The sequence below is a fragment of the Cheilinus undulatus genome, linkage group 14 (genome assembly GCF_018320785.1).
Source record: "Cheilinus undulatus linkage group 14, ASM1832078v1, whole genome shotgun sequence".
NCBI lineage: Eukaryota > Metazoa > Chordata > Actinopteri > Labriformes > Labridae > Cheilinus > Cheilinus undulatus.
In genome coordinates this window covers 44941410-44960986 of record NC_054878.1, presented here as the reverse complement: position 1 = coordinate 44960986, position 19577 = coordinate 44941410, and the positions used below count along the sequence as shown (strand labels likewise).

At 40.9% G+C, this 19577-nt stretch overlaps 1 protein-coding gene across 1 annotated transcript in view; it reads left to right on the top strand.

Annotated features, from left to right (window-relative positions):
- kif26aa (kinesin family member 26Aa) overlaps positions 1-14439 on the top strand; it is a 73378-nt gene extending 58939 nt beyond the window's left edge. The window contains 4 exon segments of the mRNA XM_041805814.1: positions 464-654; positions 2974-2994; positions 7838-7988; positions 14203-14439. Coding sequence (XP_041661748.1) covers positions 464-654; positions 2974-2994; positions 7838-7988; positions 14203-14390 — 551 coding nt within the window. The 3' untranslated portion in view covers positions 14391-14439.
- Positions 14440-19577: the final 5138 nt, after the last annotated feature.

Below are 19577 nucleotides of genomic sequence, written 5' to 3'. Positions count from 1 at the left end.
AGGACATTACAGTGTCGTCAGCATAAAGAAGCAATTTTGCCTTGGAAATGCTTTGATCATGAAAAACAGTCACCTGCTACAAATATAGAATGAAACTGAAAGTAAAAGCCATGACCTTTGCAGGGAACCACACTAAAGAAAGGGATAGATTAAATGTTACATTACTTCCACCAAATGTCTTTAAGTCTCCTCAAACCTCTCATCCTAAAGATCCCAGGAAATGACAGTTCAGTTTTAGTTTTATGAACATTGGCTGGCTTTCTCCTTTGTGCATATGTTTAACAAACTGCATTCATGTTTTGATAATTTTCACATTTACAGAGGTTTGATTTAGTGACTTGAATGCATGTTTTATTTCTATGTTATGCACCCGTTTTACAATCTGCACCTGAATTAGGGGCACCAGACAAACCAAATCCCTTCTCCACTTAATTCTCACTAAATGCTTTGACTTCTGTTTCAGGCTTCCAGCGGCGCCGTCTGATCCCCGCCCCCCTCCCTGACACTTCGTCTCTGGGCAGGAAAGTAGGAGGTCAGTGGGTGGACCTGCCAACGCTGGGCAGCGCCCTGAAGGAGCCCTTTGAGATCAAGGTGTACGAGATTGATGATGTGGAGTGCCTGCAGAGGAGGAGGGAGGTGACAGCGGGGTCAGAGGTGAGGTGGACTCCATCTGTTCGGTTCTCTCTCAGTCTCCCGCACTATTTGAGTTACCGGCTCAAACGACAACGAAGTAACCTAAAAACTGAGAGAAGATTTTGTCAGAGGTTGTTATAAGCCTATGGGTGACGTTGCAGTTGAAGACACATAAAAAACACATAAAAATGCTTAAAGGCTCAGGCTAAGCCTTATCTTTGCCAGTAAATCCTTTTTTTGGAGGGCTTAAGGTTTTGAAAAGGTGTCTCTGTATTGGCGCTTGCCATGGTGGAAGTACTGGCTGAAACTAACTCTGGATCACTCTTACAAAGGGCAAACAGTCATGGTTAAAGTGGGCCGTTACATTTAGATGCAGAAGTGGCCCAAATATGACCTGGTGACGTAGCTTTCTGGTGTTATCTTTGTCACTTTAACTCAGTCCTTAGAAAGACTGTGAGGGTCCTTGGCTTTGAGGAACAGCATGTATGCAGATACACTATATTGCCAAAAGTATTCGCTCACCTGCCTTGACTTACATGTGAACTTAAGTGACCTCCCATTCTTAATCCATAGGGTTTAATATGACGTTGGTCCACTCTTTGCAGCTATAACAGCTTCAACTCTTCTGGGAAGGCTTCCCACAAGGTTTAGGAGTGTGTTTATGGGAATTTTTGACCATTCTTCCAGAAGTGCATTTGTGAGATCACACACTGATGTTGGACGAGAAGGCCTGGCTCTCAGTCTCCGCTCTAATTCATCCCAAAGGTGTTCTATGGGGTCAAGGTCTGTGCAGGCCAGTCAAGTTCATCCACACCAAACTCTCCTCCATGTCTTTATGGACCTTGCTTTGTGCACTGGTGCACAGTCATGTTGGAACAGGAAGGGGCCATCCCCAAACTGTTCCACAAAGTTGGGAGCGTGGAATTGTCCAAAATCTCTTGGTATGCTGAAGCATTCAGAGTTCCTTTCACTGGAACTAAGGGGCCAAGCCCAGCTCCTGAAAAACAAGCCCACACCATAATCCCCCCTCCACCAAACTTAACACTTGGCACAATGCAGTCAGACAAGTACCGTTCTCCTGGCAACCGCCAAACCCAGACTGGTCCATCAGATTGCCAGATGGAGAAGCACGATTCTTCGCTCCAGAGAACACGTCTCCACTGCTCCAGAGTCCAGTGGCGGCTTGCTTTACACCACTGCATCTGACACTTTGCATTGCATTTGGTGATGTATGGCTTGGATGCAGCTGCTTGGCCATGGAAACCCATTCCATGAAGCTCTCTACCACTGTTCTTGAGTTAAGGCCACATGAAGTTTGGAGGTGTGTAGCCATTGACTCTGCAGAAAGTTGGCCACCTCTGCTCACTATGCATCTCAGCATCCGCTGACCCCGCTCCGTCATTTTACATGGCCTACCACTTGGTGGCTGAGTTGCTGTCATTCCCAATTGTTTCCACTTTCTTATAATACCACTGACAGTTGACTGTGGAATATTTAGGAGTGGGGAAAATTTCACCACTGGACTTGTTACACAGGTGGCATCCTATCACAGTACCACGCTGGAACTCACTGAGCTCCTGAGAGCGACCCATTCTTTCACAAATGTTTGTAGAAACAGTCTGCATGCCTAGGTGCTTGATTTTATACACCTGAGGCCATGGAAGTGACTGGAACACCTGATTTCAATTATTTGGATGGGTGAGTGAATACTTTTGGCAATATAGTGTACATCCTGATAATAACTGCAGCCTGTGGGTCCATTCATTCCTAATGGCACTCCTCCACTTCTTTATCTCAAATGATATTGCAAACACCTTATCCTATAGATATTTTCATACAGATTCGGCGTTCATGCTGAAACATGCGTCTCCACAGGCGCCGTTTGGAGGGGTGGCTGCTGCTCATTATGGTTGTAAGTTCATCACGCTCTATCACATCTCCATGACCGGCCCTCAGTTACCTTCAGCATTGCGCCAAAGGTCAGACTTATCAGCAACTGAGTTTATCAGTGAGTCGATTACAGTTTGGTCTTAATTAGTTTAGAGGTGAGTGATGGATGGAGGAGAAGGAGGAGGAGGATGAAGAGAGAGGGAGAAGGAGGAGTTCTGTAGTGATGAATGACAGCTCGTCCTCACCTGGTTGCTCTTTATGGCCGTCTTGTCTCTCCATGTTAGCGGCTCGTTAACCTTCGCGGCTTGGTGGGAGGGAGGAGGAGGAGGGTGTCGTTCACTTACAGGGAGCTCTGATTTATTTTCTATTAGAGGGAGAAGGAGTGAGTTTGTCTTACTGAGACACACAGAGCGATAAACTCTAACTCCATGTTTCTGTTTCTCTCTGCAGCCATTCCACGATGTTGAAAAGGTGAGTTGTAAAACCTTTTTATGATCCTCTTTAAATCAGTCTGAAATAAACAGGATAGCAACAACACACTTTTTTTTCTTTGTCCAACAGAGAGATAAAACTTTTACCCTTTTCCATCAGGAAGTTTTATGTTTGTCGGTGAATTATGAGGTGATAAAAAGTGTTGTGAAACATGCTGATAATGCACCGTAGTGTCATGGGGTGGATGCATTTTGGCTGCAAAAATACCTTATTTCAATAATCCTGTGTAAAATGCTCTTATATATGAAATCACAATAGTCAGTATATCTGTTTACTATGTTTATGTGTTGCAGATTTTAAGGTTATACATTAACATAACTCAAAGAAACAATCTTACAATAGCTAGAAATGCTAACATAGACACCAAACTCAGTTAATATTTGTCGTTTGAAGATCCTGTTAGAAAAATTCTTCAAGGAAAAAAGCAGAAGTTGCCAAAGTGCAGCGGTTTGTGCAGATTTAAGTGGTGCACAACATTTGAAAAAACAGAGAGAAATGGCTTTGTAACAAGCAGGAATATGAACAGATGCAACGTTTTTTTATTTGCATGTTCTCCCCGTGCATGCGTGGGTTCTCTCCGGGTACTCCGGCTTCCTCCCACCACCAAAAACATGCTCATTAGGTTAATTGGAAACTCTAAATTGGCCGTAGAAGTGAGTGTGAGCATGCCTGGTTGTGTGTCTCTTGGATTGATTGGAGACCAGTGGAAGTACCCCACCTTCCGCCCAGTAACAGCTGGGATAGACAATGAGGGTTCAACAAGCTTTATGCCAAAAAGAAGGAGGCTGGGGTGGAGGAGGTGAAGCTTTGCCAGCAGTAGCAGAATGGTGCATTGGCACCAATGCAAGCAGAGATCAGTGAGAAGTGTGTCATATTTGGACAGACTGCTGTGTTGAGAGCAGGGGTGTAGCTGGGGAATTTGGGCCCCCAGAAATAATGTTACACAGGACCCCCCTTAAACAGCTAGCCAAACAATAAATGTTGCCTCATTTTGTACAAATAACTCTGCATTTTAATGTATTTCTTTAACTATAATTTCAGGGCAGGGCTGCTCAGCGGCACAGGGGTTAGCGCTGTTGCCTCACAGCAAGAAGGTCCCTGGTTCGCTAACCATTTAGGGCCTTTCTGTGCAGTGTTTGCATGTTCTCCCTGTGCATGTATGGGTTCTCTCAGGGTACTTCCACTTCCTCCCTCCACTCAAGACATGCTCGTTATGATATTTGGTGACTCTAAAATGGCCGTAGATGTGAATGTGAGCATGCCTGGTTGTCTGTCTCTACATGTCAGCCCTGCGATTGACTGGTAACCAATCAAGGGTGTACCCCGCCTCTCGCCTAATGACAGCTGGGATAGGCTCCAGCCCCCGCTTATCCCATTAGGGATAAGCGGTATGGAAAATAGATGGATGGAACAAGCTTTGTGCCAAAAAGGAGGAGGCTGGGTTGGAGGAGGTGAAGCTTTGCCAGTAGCAGAAAGGTGCATCCCAGTAGACCCTGTAGTTAGTAGTGGACATGCTCCCTCTAGTGCAGGGGTGTGAAACTCAGTCACATCAGGGGCCGAAATCTGAATTTAAAACTTACCTGGGGGCCCAACAGGATCAACATTTAGCCATAAACCGTCAACCTAAATTTTACAGGTAGCACATTTAAGCAGGAAAAAAGCTGATGATAAATGATTTTGAGATTTTAAAAAATCAAAATGATAAGTTTAAAGGCTCAAAATCTGAGATAAAAAGTCAAAATATTGGTTAAAAAGGTCAGAACACAAAATCAAAAGTGAAAACAATGTTTTCAAAAGGCAAATATATGAGTTAGAAAGTTAAAATCATGAGTTTAAAGGTCAAAATATGGGATAACAAATCAAAGTTAGGACTTGAAAAGGTCACAATCTGAGATAAAAAATCAAAAATGTTGTGCTTAAAAGATCAAATTTTAACGTAATAATTAAGATTGTGAATCTAAAACCTCAACATGTGCTTTGAAATTCTAAATTGTGAGTTTAAAAAGTCAAAAAATGGGATTAAAATTCAAAGTTAGGAGTTAAAAAGGGCAAAATATGAGATTGAATTTGAAATCATGATCTTGAAATTTCAAAATATAACTTGAAATTTAAAATTGAAATCTAAAAGTTCACAATATGAGATAAAAAGTCAAAATGCTAAGTTTAAGTCAGAATTTTCAGATGCAATCTGAAAATATTAAATGAAAACACAAATTAATTTCTCTCCCCATTCCTAACTTTCCATCTCATTATTTTTACACTTTACTTCTTAATACTTTTATGACTTAACAGAGGATATTTTAAATCTTCAAGGTTAACTTTACATTTCTATACTGGATGAAATCTGCAGACCTCAGACCCCCGGGCCAGTTCTAATTCAAAAATCGTATGATCCTGCGGGCCGGGTAAAACTGCACCACGGGCCGGATTTGACCCCCAGGCCTTGAGTTTGAAACCTGTGCTCTAGTGCTTTCACCCAAGGCACACCTAAGGTTAAGCCAAAACCTCAAGGCACACCATATTTAAATCGATACAAAATAGAGTTTTTAAATCATGTTACAGTGAAGGTGGCCTATAAGGGGAGAAAATTGGTTAAAGAAAAAAAAAAAAGGCCAAAAATTAGATGAAATTGGCAAAAATGGGTTACAAGTCGTCTAAAAGGATTAAATGTTATGAAAAGGTGGTTAAAAAAAAGGGTTAAAAGTAATAAAAAAGGGCAAAATTGTTAAAAAAAAAAAAAAAGTGGCCAAAAAATGAGCTGAAATTGGCAAAATAGTGGTAAAAAACGGGTTACAAGTAGTCCAAAAGGATTAATGCTGTGTTTGATTGTACTTGGAACTTGGAAAGATCCGGGTCGGAAATTCCGACCTTTGAGGTAAATGCGTTTCATTGCATAAGCTTGGAAAACATGGCCAGCTGCAGTAAGCTGATGTTTGTTTTGGTGTTTTTCGAGGATTAAAAATTACTGTTGGGGAAATATATTAGCTACTTGAGGGAGAGAGAGAAAGAGAAACATCATATGCCGTAAGTATGACTTGAATCCTGCATGCATCATTGAACTTATACAGGCATCGAAGTGAGCGGTGCAGAGGCCTGTACTGTAGAAACACAACTGCTAAATTAGACGACACATGAAAGCAGAAGTTGAGGAGAAAATGACTCTGTTTACTTCTCACGGTGCAGCGCCATTTTGCTACGTCATTCCAACCGACTCGGGCTGCTTGGATCCTACCCGAATTCCCGAGTCAGAGTCCCAAGCATAAGGACCATTCCTTTTCTTTTTTTTTTTTTTAAAGGTTTATTTTTGGGCATTTTTGTGCCTTTATTTGACAGAGAAGGACAGTGGATAGAGTCAGAAACAGGGATGAGAGCGGGGAAGAGACATGCGTTTAAAGGGCCTCAGGCTGGATTCGAACCCGGGCCGTCCGCGTACATGGGGCGCACCTTAACCACTCGGTCACTGGCGCCCCCTTAAGGGCCATTCTATTGCACTTTTCCAATTTGGAGGTCACAAGATCACAAGGTGCAGAAATGTGGTAAAAAGGGGTTAAAATTGCTAAAAGGTGGTAAAAAGGGGTTAAAAGTGATGGGGAAAAAATGGCAAAAAGGCCACACAATAGCAAAATAGGGCAAAAAGTGGTAAAAGATAGCAAAAATTGGTTCAATGTGGCAAAAAGTTCCTAAAAAGTGGCAAAAATGGGTCAAAAGTAGTAATAAGAATTGCCAAAAATGATTTAAAAAAGCACCAAAATGGTTTAAGTTGTCAGAAGAAGTGGCAAAAATGGGTAGAAAAATTGGTTAAAAATAGCATAAAGTAATAATTTCAACTCCAATTTCAACCCAATAATAGCTGCTTTCAGCTCTTAATGAGGAAACTGATAGCCAGGATGCTAGCACCAACAATATCAACAATAACTCCCACCTACGGAGGGCCCATTCTCTGGGGTTTTTCAGAGGTCCAGCCAGATCTGTGGCCAGGCCTGGTTACAGTACTTGCCATAAAGTTGTAGTAATAACATGATACAAGTTCCCACGGCACACCTAGACCTGCCTTAAGGTGCACTAGTTCCACTAGAACCACTGCTCTAGTGACTGACGCTGACAGCGTCTGCTTCACTGCCTGCCTACCTTGCTCACACTGCCACCTTGTGGAGATCCACGTAAAACCTCTTAATTTTCCCAGCATGCTTGGTTCTCTGTTGTTCACTTGTACCTGTGGTACCAAATGCCAGGAAATTCTGGTACCATATTGTTTGAATAAAAAAGAACCAAATTTCAGTATACGGTGCAACCCTTCCTGAGCTTTTCAGGTACCTGGTCATTTCTGTAGACAGGCCCGTTTTAAAGGTTTAACCCAGGATTTAACTCTTGGATTTGGCTGCGAGAAGTTCAGTGACATCCAGGCTTTTATATCTAAAATACAGTTATGAATAGAAAACAAAAGGGAGAACCTATTTCTAAAAAAATGATAAGAAATGAAAAAGAATGAATGGAAGGATTTTTCTTCAGTGCAGTCCTCTTAAAGTCTTTGAGCAGCGTTACCTCCTGTGTTTTCATGAAGCTGTAATTAAGTGAAGCAGAGCGGCGACACTGATCATCCTCCGTCACCTCTCTGCCCTCAGCTGTCCTTAATCCCTCGCTCGGCGTTCGCCCCAAGATTAAGTCTCAAACCAGCAGATTAGCCCTCCTGCTAATTTTATCTGCGGCTGCCTCTTAATTAACTCCAGCAGAGTGAAGTCTGAGAGCAGGTTAGCATCCCTCCCTCCGTCCTCTCGTCACAGAGCGACTGAACTGAGCAGGTCGTCTCCTTTCTGGTCCTCAGGGTCTGCTCTACTTTAACGCCCGACTCAGGATGCTGGAGAGGCGGCAGCAGCAGATCAGAGAGCTCAGGAGCAAACACGAGAGGCTGCAGGCCGAGCTGGAGGACGCCAAGAGCCGGCTGATGCTCCACCCCGGCAGGTGGAGCGGAGAATGTGAGTACATGTCTGCTCCGTTAGATACCAAGGCTCTGCTTCTCTACTGAGGGGGCGAGGGCCAAAAATGGGCTAGCTGGGAAAAACAGTGGCAAAGTATGGAAGCCTTTAGGGGACATACATCCTTGTGTTTTTTTACACCATTTTGCTCCTTCAGATGTTTTGCTCAAGGTGAGTTAGTATCAGTAGTGGCAGCAAAAAAAAAACACAATCAGGGTTTTGTTAATCATAATATTAGTACAAAAAATGTTAAACTGGGCTGAAATGTTTTGACATTTTCCTGACTATCAGTCTTTAACATGGACAACTAATTGTTTGTGATGAGCCTTATATCGGGACATGCTCCATGACTGGCTCACAAAGGTGCAAATCTGCCCTAAAGTCAGACTCAAACTGTGTTGTGTGAGGACATCCTAGAGCTATGATAGTCAGAAATTACTACAGTGGGACCAGACTAGGCAACCTTTAGTCCAAAGATCCAGGCTTTGTCCCATTAATAACTTTTACCCCTATCCCTTGACTTCAAATGCCCCCTTGGCCCATGAAACAGTTACAAGGTGTCTCCACCCTTTGAATGGGACGGCCCGCTACTTCCTGATCATCATTAGTCATTGAAAGCATTCATGTAAACAGATGCAATGACAACAGCGGACATTTTTGCTGTGAATGTGCTTCTGAAAAATCTCTGTTTGAAAGACCCTAGCCCTAGCACTTCATCTTACCCCCTATTCAACAAAAACCAGGACACCCTACACCACTGATCATCTACTGGCAGCCCGAGTGCCGTAAGAGGCCCCCCAAAGCTACCTATTGGGCCCCCATAAGATCGTTCAATTTACAGAAGGAGGTAAAGAAGACGTTGTGGTTTTAAGGGTATCTTTTGACTTTAAATGTCTGCAGCTTTTATAATCCACCCCAAAAACAATTATTATTGAAATAGTTTTAGAATGACTTAACACTTAATCTGATTTTACAGAAGTTCACTTGCAAGCAAAAATTAGTAGAGATTTTAAGAGTGTATTAAAAATGTGATAAGACTGGCTAAAATGTTGCAAAATGGCCAGAAAAAGAAGTGAAAAAAGGTCAGAGAGTGGCAAAAAAAGGGTGGTAAATGTAAAAATGGGACAAAGGAGACAACTTGGCAGGACAAGCTGTAAAAAGAGGTTAAAATGTGGAAAAAATGGGAGAAAGAGGAAAGAAAGTGACAAAAAGTAACAAAAGTTAGTTAAAAGTAGTAAAAATGTGCAAAAAGGTAATGAAAAGGGGTTAAAAAAAGTGGGGAAAAAATAGATGAAAAGTGGCAAAAATGGATAAATGAGTGGCACAAAGGGAGACAAGTTGGCAGGAAAAGTGGAAAAAAAAGGTTGAAAGGTGGCAAAAATAGGTAAAAGAGGAAAAAAGGGCAAAAGGTATCAAAAATTTGAAAAGTGGCAAAAGAAATTATAAAAGAGTGGCACTAAGGGGATAAAACATGCAGGAAAGTGGTTAAACGGGGTTAAGAATTGCAAAAATTGTGTTAAAACATCAAATAGTACAAAAAATTTGGTTTAAATGGGCAAAATATAGCACAAATAGGATGGTAAGGTAGTCTAAAGGGGGTTAAAGAGTGATGCACAGAGGCAATAGTTGGCTGGAAAGTGGCAAAAGGGAATAAAGAGTGACAAAATTAGCAATAAGTGGCAAAAAGTATCAAAAATTGATTAAAATCGGCAAATATGGTGCAGCAAAAAGGAATGAAAAGGGGTTAAGAAGTGGTGAAACAAAAAGGGTGGTAAGTGTCAACATGGCACAAATTGAAAGAAAAAGTGGTAAAAAGAGGTTAGAATGTGGCAAAAATTGGAGAATGAGGAAGAAAAGGGGCAAAAAGTATCAAAATTGGTTAAAAGTGGCAAAAAAAGTAATGAAAAGGGGTTAAAAGGTGGCAAAAATGAATAGAAGAATGGCACAAAGGGGTATAACATGCAGAAAAAGTGGTTAAAAGGGGTTAAAGAATAACAAAAAGTTCCAAAAATTGGTTAACCCCTTAAAGCCTGTTGTATTTGGTACATAGTTATGATACCTCTATCTAATCAATATGATCAATAAATTACTAAAAAAAAAATTCTGAATACAATCTGATAAATGATAAAAATGCCCTCAAGTGCATTATCAGTTACCAAAAACACCTAATGTATCAAATGATATACAAAAAATATAAATGTTAAATTTTATGGAAATTTTAATTTTTGGGGGGGGGGGTTTAAGTAGAAAGTGAAATAAACATTTCAGTTCCCAAAAATAAGAATTTTCTGGCTATAATTTATATATTCAGGCATTAAAGGGTTAAAATTGGCAAAATATAGCCCATGGATAAAAGAATGGCACAAATGGGGTAAAACATGCAGGAAAAGTGGTTAAATGGGATAAAGAATAGCAAAAAGTTCCAAAAGTTGGTTAAAATTGGCACAATATAGTCTAAATAGGCTGGTAAAGTAGTCAAGAGAGGTTAAAGAGTGACACACAGAGGCAATAATTGGCTAAAAAGTGGCTAAAAAGGGATAATGAGTGGCAACACGGGCAATAAGGGGCAAAAATGTGTTTAAAAGAGGTTGTAGAAAAGGCCAAATGAAGTACTGAAAACTGGTTAAAAAGTGTCAGAAAAATCTGGCTCATGTGTCAATGTACTTGATGACCCCTGCCCTACACCTCTGCCATAAAACGGTGTATTGCTCCCTCCTGATGAGGAGTGAGTCTCTGCCCCAAGTGAAGGAGTTCAAGTATCTCGGGGTCTTGATCATGAGTGAGGGTAGCATGGACCGTGGGTGGACTGGTGCAGCATCGGTTGTTTTGGACTGGACTGTCATGTTGAAGAGGGAGCTGAGCCGGACGGCAAAGCTCTTCATTTCCGAAAGAAATGACTGAAAAAAACGAGGTCACAGATACTTGTGGTTGAATGAGATCAGCCTTAGAGAAAGGTTGAGGAGTTCAGACATCCAGATGGACCTCAAAAGGAGCCGGATGAGGTGGTTCGGACATCTGATTAGGATGCCTTCTCGTCACTTCCTGTGGAGGTCTTCTAGGCCTGTCCAACTGGGAGAAAATCCCGTGGTAGACTCAGAACTTCATGGAGGGATTACATATCCCGTCTGGCCTGGGAGCACATCGGAATCTCTCTGGAGGAACTGAAAAACTTTGCTTGGACGTCTGGATTGACTTACCAGTGCAACCCAACCTCATATGAGCAGAAGATGATGGATGGATGGACCTTTGGCCTCCAGAATGTAGTCAAATCTGTCCCTGAGACAGAGTACAGAGTATAGTAGAGAAGTTCCTGAGAAACCACGTTCACAATGACAGGATGAACAAGCTGAAAACATCTGGTCTCGGTTATTTCTGGTGCAGAGCCATAAAACGGATCGATTATCTTTGACAGGAAGTTAATGCACCTAAAAACACATGCTGTTTCTTCAGCAGTCTCAGTAAAGGAGAAGAAATCTGAATCAGGTCAGTGTGCGTCATGCGACGGCCTGTGGTTGTAATTACACGGTTTGACCACTTTGACAAATCGTCTACAAAGCCTAGGACACTTCCTGCAGGGGTCTGGAGGAACATTAGAGAATTTATACAAGAAGGAAAATGTAAAACGTCTTATTATGTCCTTCAGCTCTGTTCTAGGAGTGTTTGTTGGTTTATTACTGCGGCAGTGATCTCTTTATTAAAGGGCGACTCTGCAGCTCAGTGGGGTAAATTTTGCTAAAACCAGCTCCAGGATCTGATAAACAGCTGATTTAATCTACACTGGAGGATTATTTTACTTTAGCTCTTTCAAATATGTGATGTGAAGACGCACAAAGGAGTGTTTGAGGTGAGTCAGGATTATTTCTACTGAGATGGTTATCATCAGACTCTTCAGCCTCCTCCTGACCCCAAACACACAAACACAGCCGGTGATTTGTGTCGGGAGGTGGCAGCGGCCTCGGGTTAAACCTCTCTGTCGTGTTTCTATTTGTGGCTCCTGAACAAACGGAGCAGCTCGGGATGCAGCGAGTGTTTGAAGAGGAGAAACAAGCAAGCCGCAGGGAGAAACCACGGCTGATTAATGAGGATCTAAAACAATAAAAACTACAAGGAGCGGGACGTTTTCAAGAACATCGATGCATTTTTCAGATTATAAGGGCAGTCAGGGCTGTATGAGTAATGGATTCTGGACTGTCTTATATTTTGTTTTTAGATAACGTCACAAGATGAGCTCCAGATGGGGGACAGGAAGTGGTTTCTACATAGATAAGCACTAACAAAAGTGCCAGTTTTGTGATGTTTACAGCTGGGCCAACCATTCAAACTGGGAAGGAAATGATCTGGAGGCCCTTCAGCCAGCTCCTGTCATTCAAATGAAAAGGGCAACAAGTGACAAGGGAGAAAAGCTGTTAAAGAGGCACTGCTAGCCTCTTAGTTCAGTACTAGACTCCTCTAGACCCTTGTCTCCCTTCGTCTGACTAGACGTTTTGTAGTAGGTCTGAAGTCATTAGTGATATCAATCACCTCCACGCCAGGTAAATCAGTTCACCTGTGGTAAAAATCACTTATCTGTGAAGTGCAGGGTCAGAGCCGGTGTATGTAGACATTTTCTGCAGTGTGCAGGTCCACCTAAAACTTTACAGACTAGCATTCCTTTCCATATACACTGACTCTTGATTGCCATTCTCCACTTCCAGCCGCCATCTGACATTCATGTGTCGCAGACAACCCAGGATCATATCGAGGGATCGTTATCCATGTTTTTTTTCTTGACAGATGACTTCTGAACTCATCGTTAAAGAAACAGATGTTTCCTTGTCAATATACAACACTTCTCTCTGCAGAGGCCGTGCTGAGACCTGATGGCCTGAATCCACCCCAGATCAATACGACATTATTTCCTGTTTTCACATGAAGGATTCTGATTGGCTGGGGGAGGAACGGTGTAAAGTCAAGCTCATACATCACTACGGACTCATTCTTAGCCTTTATCACAAGAACGCCATCCTTTCTCTGCTTCTTAAAGTGTTATGGAGAGTGGTGTCTTTATGTGAGTCTGAAGATAAACAGAAGACGATGATGTTTTATGAACTGTTCCAGCTAAATCTGATATCATGAAATGAAACATCAAATAACTACACAACATTTTGAAAGATACTCAGACTTTTTTTATGTTTCATGGCCATTCTTGTGAATCAGATATCTCGAGAAAGAGGGATTTTATTCATACTTATTTAAAATGTCAAAGGTCAAAGGCATTGGTGGACTCACAGAGGGCAGGGGGTGTTCAACCCCCCCCCCCACCACCACCACCACCACCACCTCATATTTGACAAAGTGGACACCTGTTTGAGAAAAAAGCATGACACAGTTCCCTCTAGAGTGCCCTCTAAGTGGACAAAACTAGAAAAAAAAAACTCTTTGGCATCTTTAAATGGACAAATTTCCTTTAAAACACCCTCTATCTTGTTGTCCTATTTGTGAACATAATAATTTTTAAAAAATGCCTTCATTGCTGTTCTGTAAATTGACAAAATTTAAACCCACTATGGTACCTTGTAAATGGACAAAATGCTACAAAACGCCATCTTTGGTGTCCTGTAACTGGACAAAATTTAGCGCCCGTTGGTGGACAAAGATTTTAAATAATCAGTTTCCCTTATAGGGGCCAAAATTTCACAAAATTTTTGTCCTGTAGGTGGACAAAATTCAACAGAAGTATATGTCTTGAAAGTGGAACAAATTTGAACAAATTTTATGTCCTGTTGGGGGAAAAACTGACAGAATGTGAGTTTCCAGTAAGTGGACAAAGATGACAAAATTTGGTGTCCTGTTAGTGGACTAAATAGGGCAAAATTTGGGCAAATTTGACACATTTTTTCTGACTTTCCTGTCAAATAGTACTAGCTTTTGTAATGCGTTTTAGTATTTATATAAACATCTCAAGAATGCATCGAGGAATTTTTTTCAAATTTGGCACAAACTTACCCTTGGACTTGAGGGTGAAATTATTCGATTTTGGAGTTCAAAGGTCACTGATAACTTGCACATCATAAGGTCACAGTGACCTTTGTATCTTCTTAGGAGCTGAACCTTCTCAAACCACCGCAGAACTTTCACTGCTAGACAACTGTTTACCTCAAGGATGTCTGTAATTATCAAGTGGTGGTTCTAGTTAATATTCAAATAATAACTCATCTCTGTGTCCTCTTTCCAGTTGATGTAGACCAGGACCTGGACCGGGAGTCCCAGGAGTACCTGGAGGCTCTGGCTCAGGTCACAGCGGAGCTGGAGTACTGCGTCAACCTCTGCAAATCCAGAGTCATGATGGAGACGTGCTTCGACATTGCGGGGACGTCAGCCAAAGCAGACACCCAGGGAGGACAGCAGGAGTTGGAGGTGTGAGAGAGGAGGCAACCACCAACATTGCACATCTGTCCCCAGTGGTCACTAGTGGTACTGCAATGGAAACCCTCCTGGAAAACCCTGTTACATGGAGGAGGTGTAAGCAGAACTGTTGGACACATGGATTCTGACTGGAATATCTCCATGACTGCTGGATGGATGATCAGGAGGCTAAAAAACAGAGGCAGAGACCCAGCAGGAGGCGCTGTAGAGTAAAAAATATTCTTCTTGGAGCTCTAACTCTATGAAATTAAACAGAAGGACATCCAACACATTTCAGGATGACAGGATTGTGCCCGAGGATGATTGCTTCCCAAAATAGAACAACTGCCTTTTACCCTCTAAAGGTAAGGATGAAGTTTCAACGGCATGATGGGAACCTTCATCTGACAGAAGAAAACAAACATTCATATGAAGATAGACCTCTAAAAACTACAAAACATAAGATAAAAATGCAAGAAAACACTGTTAGTAAATAGTAAAACAGATCTGTTTTGATGGAGAAGATTCTGATGTGAAATAAGACATTTTAGGATTTTTCTCCCAAACTGACGGACGTTTGTTCTTCAAACCAGACGGACAAACTGCTGCTCCTCGACCGGATTAAGAAGGCTAAAGCTCTGGAAGTGCCTTTCTATTTATTCTCTTATTTAACATGATTATTTCTAGCTAATATTTTTCTTATTTATTCTGTTTTTATATTTATTATCACATCTGTTTGTTTAAGGTGCTGATCAAAAAGCAGATTTAATATATTTGTTATGCAAAAACATGATGTGGCTGTGGAGGACGGAGTGCTTGATAATTCAGTTTCTACTTCAAAGCTCAGTCTTGGATTATTTTGCTGCCTTACAGACGTCTGTTTGCATCTTCATGATAGGGATGATCTTCATCTCAGCTTCACAGTAAAAAAGAGGGCGGGGCCTAGACTGGCCTGCACGGAAAAGGCAAGGACTGAATGTTTTACAGGCTTTGAAGATGGCATCATCTTTCAAAAGCAGTGGATGGAATGTTGGTGAAGCTAGGGATGTTGGGGACTCTATCCCTCCATTTTTGTCAAGTAGTACGCCATAGTTTGCAAGTTTTGGAAAAGTAGGTGGCCCATAAGGGGAGAGCTTTCTGGGGTCAAGTCTAACGCGGGGCCCATGGAGGTCTGGAAAATCATGATCCACTGAAAAGCTTATGTGTGAAAACCATCCTTTATATTTTACCTGAATGATAACCACTCTTATCAGAGCAATGAAAAAGATTTTTATTTATCTATTTATTCATGCTGTAGTAGAGGATAGCCTTTTTTTTTTAATTAAACCTTTTTATAAAATAAAATTGCCTTTTTTGGTGATGGTAACGATGTGGAAGGGCACACTGATACAACCATTAGGACAGTTATGTCAGATTTCATGGCTGGGCTGGTGTGCACAAACAACAGGCTGCCAGAGAATAAGGACAAGGAACCTAAAGAACTTGAAAGTCCCTGTAAAGAGAAAATAAATCTGTGTTTAGGTTTGTTGCATGACCCTGGGGGTGTTGTGAACCCCCAGGTCAAATTTCAGTTGAATAAGACTTCTTTAGGTTTATGAAATTAAGCTACAAAATCATGAAAAATGAGGCAGTAAAATCTGCTCCTTTTCTATTTACTCAGAAAAATAGATCTGAAAAAGATGTTTTTGGATTTTAAAGTGAAGACGACTCAACTTTTAACAACTTCCATCTGTTCAGTCTTAAGCTACCCATACATCAGAAGATGTTGAAAAGATTTGGAAAAGACTCTTGGAAAACTATCAGTTCACACCTGCTCACATCTAAAGACAAGTTTTTAGAGTTTTTAGTCACAGCCTAGTCTCAAGCTGGGTTTCCATTACAGTTTTTCACAAAATAAAAGTAATATTCCTTAAATTACGATTAAGTACAATTGTGCTTTGAATGCGTTTCCATTGAAGGGAGTTTAGGCCTTGCAATTCTCGTAAAATCTCGTCTCGTGTGAATCCGCTGCAGGTAAGCTTGACGCTCAAAACCTGTTGTGTGTTGGTATGGTTTTGGTTACATCTACGGTGGTTGCCCTGATAATTTTGAACAAAAGACGAAGGCAACGGCTGATAGTTCAGAGGTAAAGTCCGTATGTATGGCAAAAGCCAACCATAAGGGTAGAAGTATGAGGTTAAGAAAAGTCTCGTCTCTTCTTCTGTCTACACGTACCGCGCCATGTTGTCTCAGAGTGACTGGTCACGTGACACCGTACGTCACATCCCGTGACTTGAAAATGTAGAAAAAGTGTTCACATTGCACTTTTGCGATATATTTCTACATCGAAACACCTGAAAAACCTCCTCATGAAAGCGTAAAAACTTTTTAGCGATATTTTAGGTTTTTTTTTAAATTCAGGTGTTTCCATTACCAGTTTTTTATTGCGCTATTTCGATTTTGCGTATTTCTAGGTGTAATGGAAACCCAGCTTCAGACTGAGATTTTACAGACTGTGAATCTTGCAGGATCACTATTTACAAGACTACTACTAGATTCTTTTAGCAATTTTTTCCCACCATGCAATTTTTTCCCTTCATGCCCCTCTTGCTGGATGGTCCATATTGGTCGGGAGGGACCTTCGACGTTTCACTGCTGGTGGTTCTTGCTGCTCTGCCGCTTTTGTGGTTGTTTTGACCGGCAGGTTTCCTGTTTCCGGTTTTGTCAGAGCTCATCTATTGGTCGTTGATAGTGTTACGTCACTGCGACTTGCGATGATATCAAACCCGTTTGATTTAATCACAATTCCAAGACTAGGAAAAGACTGATATAAAACAGCGCAGATTACCACCTCAAACTTAACGATAGAGATGTCGGGAGCGCGCCGTGACTCCAGTAATGGCGCTTTTCCACTACACAGTTCCAGCCCTACTCAACTTTACTCGGTTTGGATACCTTTTCCACCAGTCCTAGTACCTGTTCTTGTTTTTTAAAAATGGCGACATTCTCTGACCAATCAGTGGCTGGCAGTCGGTCGACGTCACCTTTTAGTGTCGGCTCAGCTCGCTTGGAACCGGAGCAGAGCAGGTACTAAAAAATAGTATCTGGTACGAGGTACCGCGCCCTTCGAAACGCAGCACAAACCGAGTACAGTCGAGTCAAGTCGAGTAGAGTAGGGCTAAGACGGGCCAGTGGAAAAGGGCCATAAGACTCCAAAAATTTACTAAAGACTTTCAGTTTTTAGTCTGTGACTGTGAAAATCTTTTGGTGTAAGCCCAGCATTAGTCGTAGTATCAGAACTAGCTCATCGAAAATGCAATGAAAATGAGACAACAAAATGTTGGCACCAGATAGCATGGTCACACTTCAAACCATAACACCAAGAGAGTGTTGAAAGCCCCTCTTATTGCATGAGTCAGACTAAAGCCTGCAGACAGACTGAGTCAAACATGGGATGATGACTGAGCTAAAAGTGAGACATGACGAATGACCTTGTTTGGATGTTTGATTAATTTTACATGAAGATCAGAGAGACTAAAACTTCCAGTTTCATAAAAAAATCTTTTTAGTCAAGGCGTTTGTCTTGTTTTGAGAACAAAAAGTGGGAATAAAGGTTGGATTCAAATGCTTGTTTCTCTGTTCAAACATTTTAAGTCTTTTTTTAAACTCTTAATGTTCTCAGGCTCTTTTTAAACATTCTGCATGAAAATATTCTTTTTTAAATCATGTGACATTCTGAGGTCAATCCTTGTTTTTATGTGTTTGTTGTACAAGAAGAGAGTGGAGAGTTTTGCCAAACAATTTTCTGAACTGATTTTGCTCCATGTGAGCTTTAATAATAAATTCAGACTTGTTTTTTTATTTGTTTTGTACTGTACAGTTTTATAATTATTTATAAAGAAAAGATTAGAGTGGGAGAGAGAGGACGTACGTGTACAGAACGGGTGGACAGCATCGTGTCAAACATGTTAATAAAGATAAGAGTCTTTTTGGTTTAATGAGACGTGTTTTTATTGTTTGTGGCTCTTTTTATGATCAACATGTTTTTTTTTATTTCAATTTCAGCATCAAACAAGGAAGTCATGTCCATTATGGTGACTGATAATCTCGAGATTTATGTTCACTGAAACTTTAAACCCAAATGGAAATGAAAAGGACCGGGACTATACATTTTAAAACTGTGTACAACATACCATGGCATTTTATTTTTGATGGTTTCAGTTTTTAAGGGGAAAAAGCCATCTAGACCTTCCTGGAACTATGTAAAAAAGTCATTGTTAAATCATGAATTAACTTTGATTTACCACAATCCACTGTCACACCCTTATCAGGCCTGGCCTGATCACTACCAGACCTCTAGAATCCAGAAACCCCTTCAAGAGAAACTGTCTGACAAACTGAAGAAGGCTAAAAGATCTCCAACACATCATGGAACCATCTAAAGCAGGGGTTTTCAAAGTGTGTGAGAGCGAACCTCCCCGAAGAGAAAATTATTCATTGGGTGGACCCCCACCCACATAAAGATTCAGATTAAAAAAAACAAAACAAAACATAACCATATTTTAAAACCTTTATGTCTGATTTAAATACTTCTAACATTTTTATATCTTTGATATTTTGGTCTGCAAATGTTCTTAAACATCCGTCTTTACCAGGTAATCAGTTATTTGGTTTCAGTAATGAATTTATTGCAAATACTTCCTGATTATTCTGCTCTGATAATCCTTAAAGCAGCGTCACTCAACCAAAGAGCCAAACAGTTGAAAAATACCTCTGCAAGAGACACAATCTAAGTGGTGGAGAGTGGCAAAACGAGCTTAAAGTAGCGGTAAAAATAAGTTTAAGATGGCAAAAATGGTCAAAAGGCAGCAAAAATTGGGATAAAAAGTGAAAAAAGATGGGTGAAAGTGACACAAAAATGAGTAACAGGTGGCAAAAACAGGGCAAAAAAATGAGTGACAAAAGGATGCTTAAATGGGTAAAAAAAAAAAAAAAAGCTGTGAAAAATGGCAAAAACTGGAACAAAGTGGCAAAAGAAGTGGAAAAATGGGCAAAAAGTAAGAAAAAAAGTGTTATTTAGTAACAAAAGGATGCTTAAATGGATGAAAAATGGCAAGCAAAAAAAAATGGTGAAAAGGACAAAAATTGGAAAAAAGTAGCAAAAAGAAGTGGCAAAAATGGGCAAAAAGTAGAAAAAGTGGTATTAAATGACAAAAGTTACTGTAA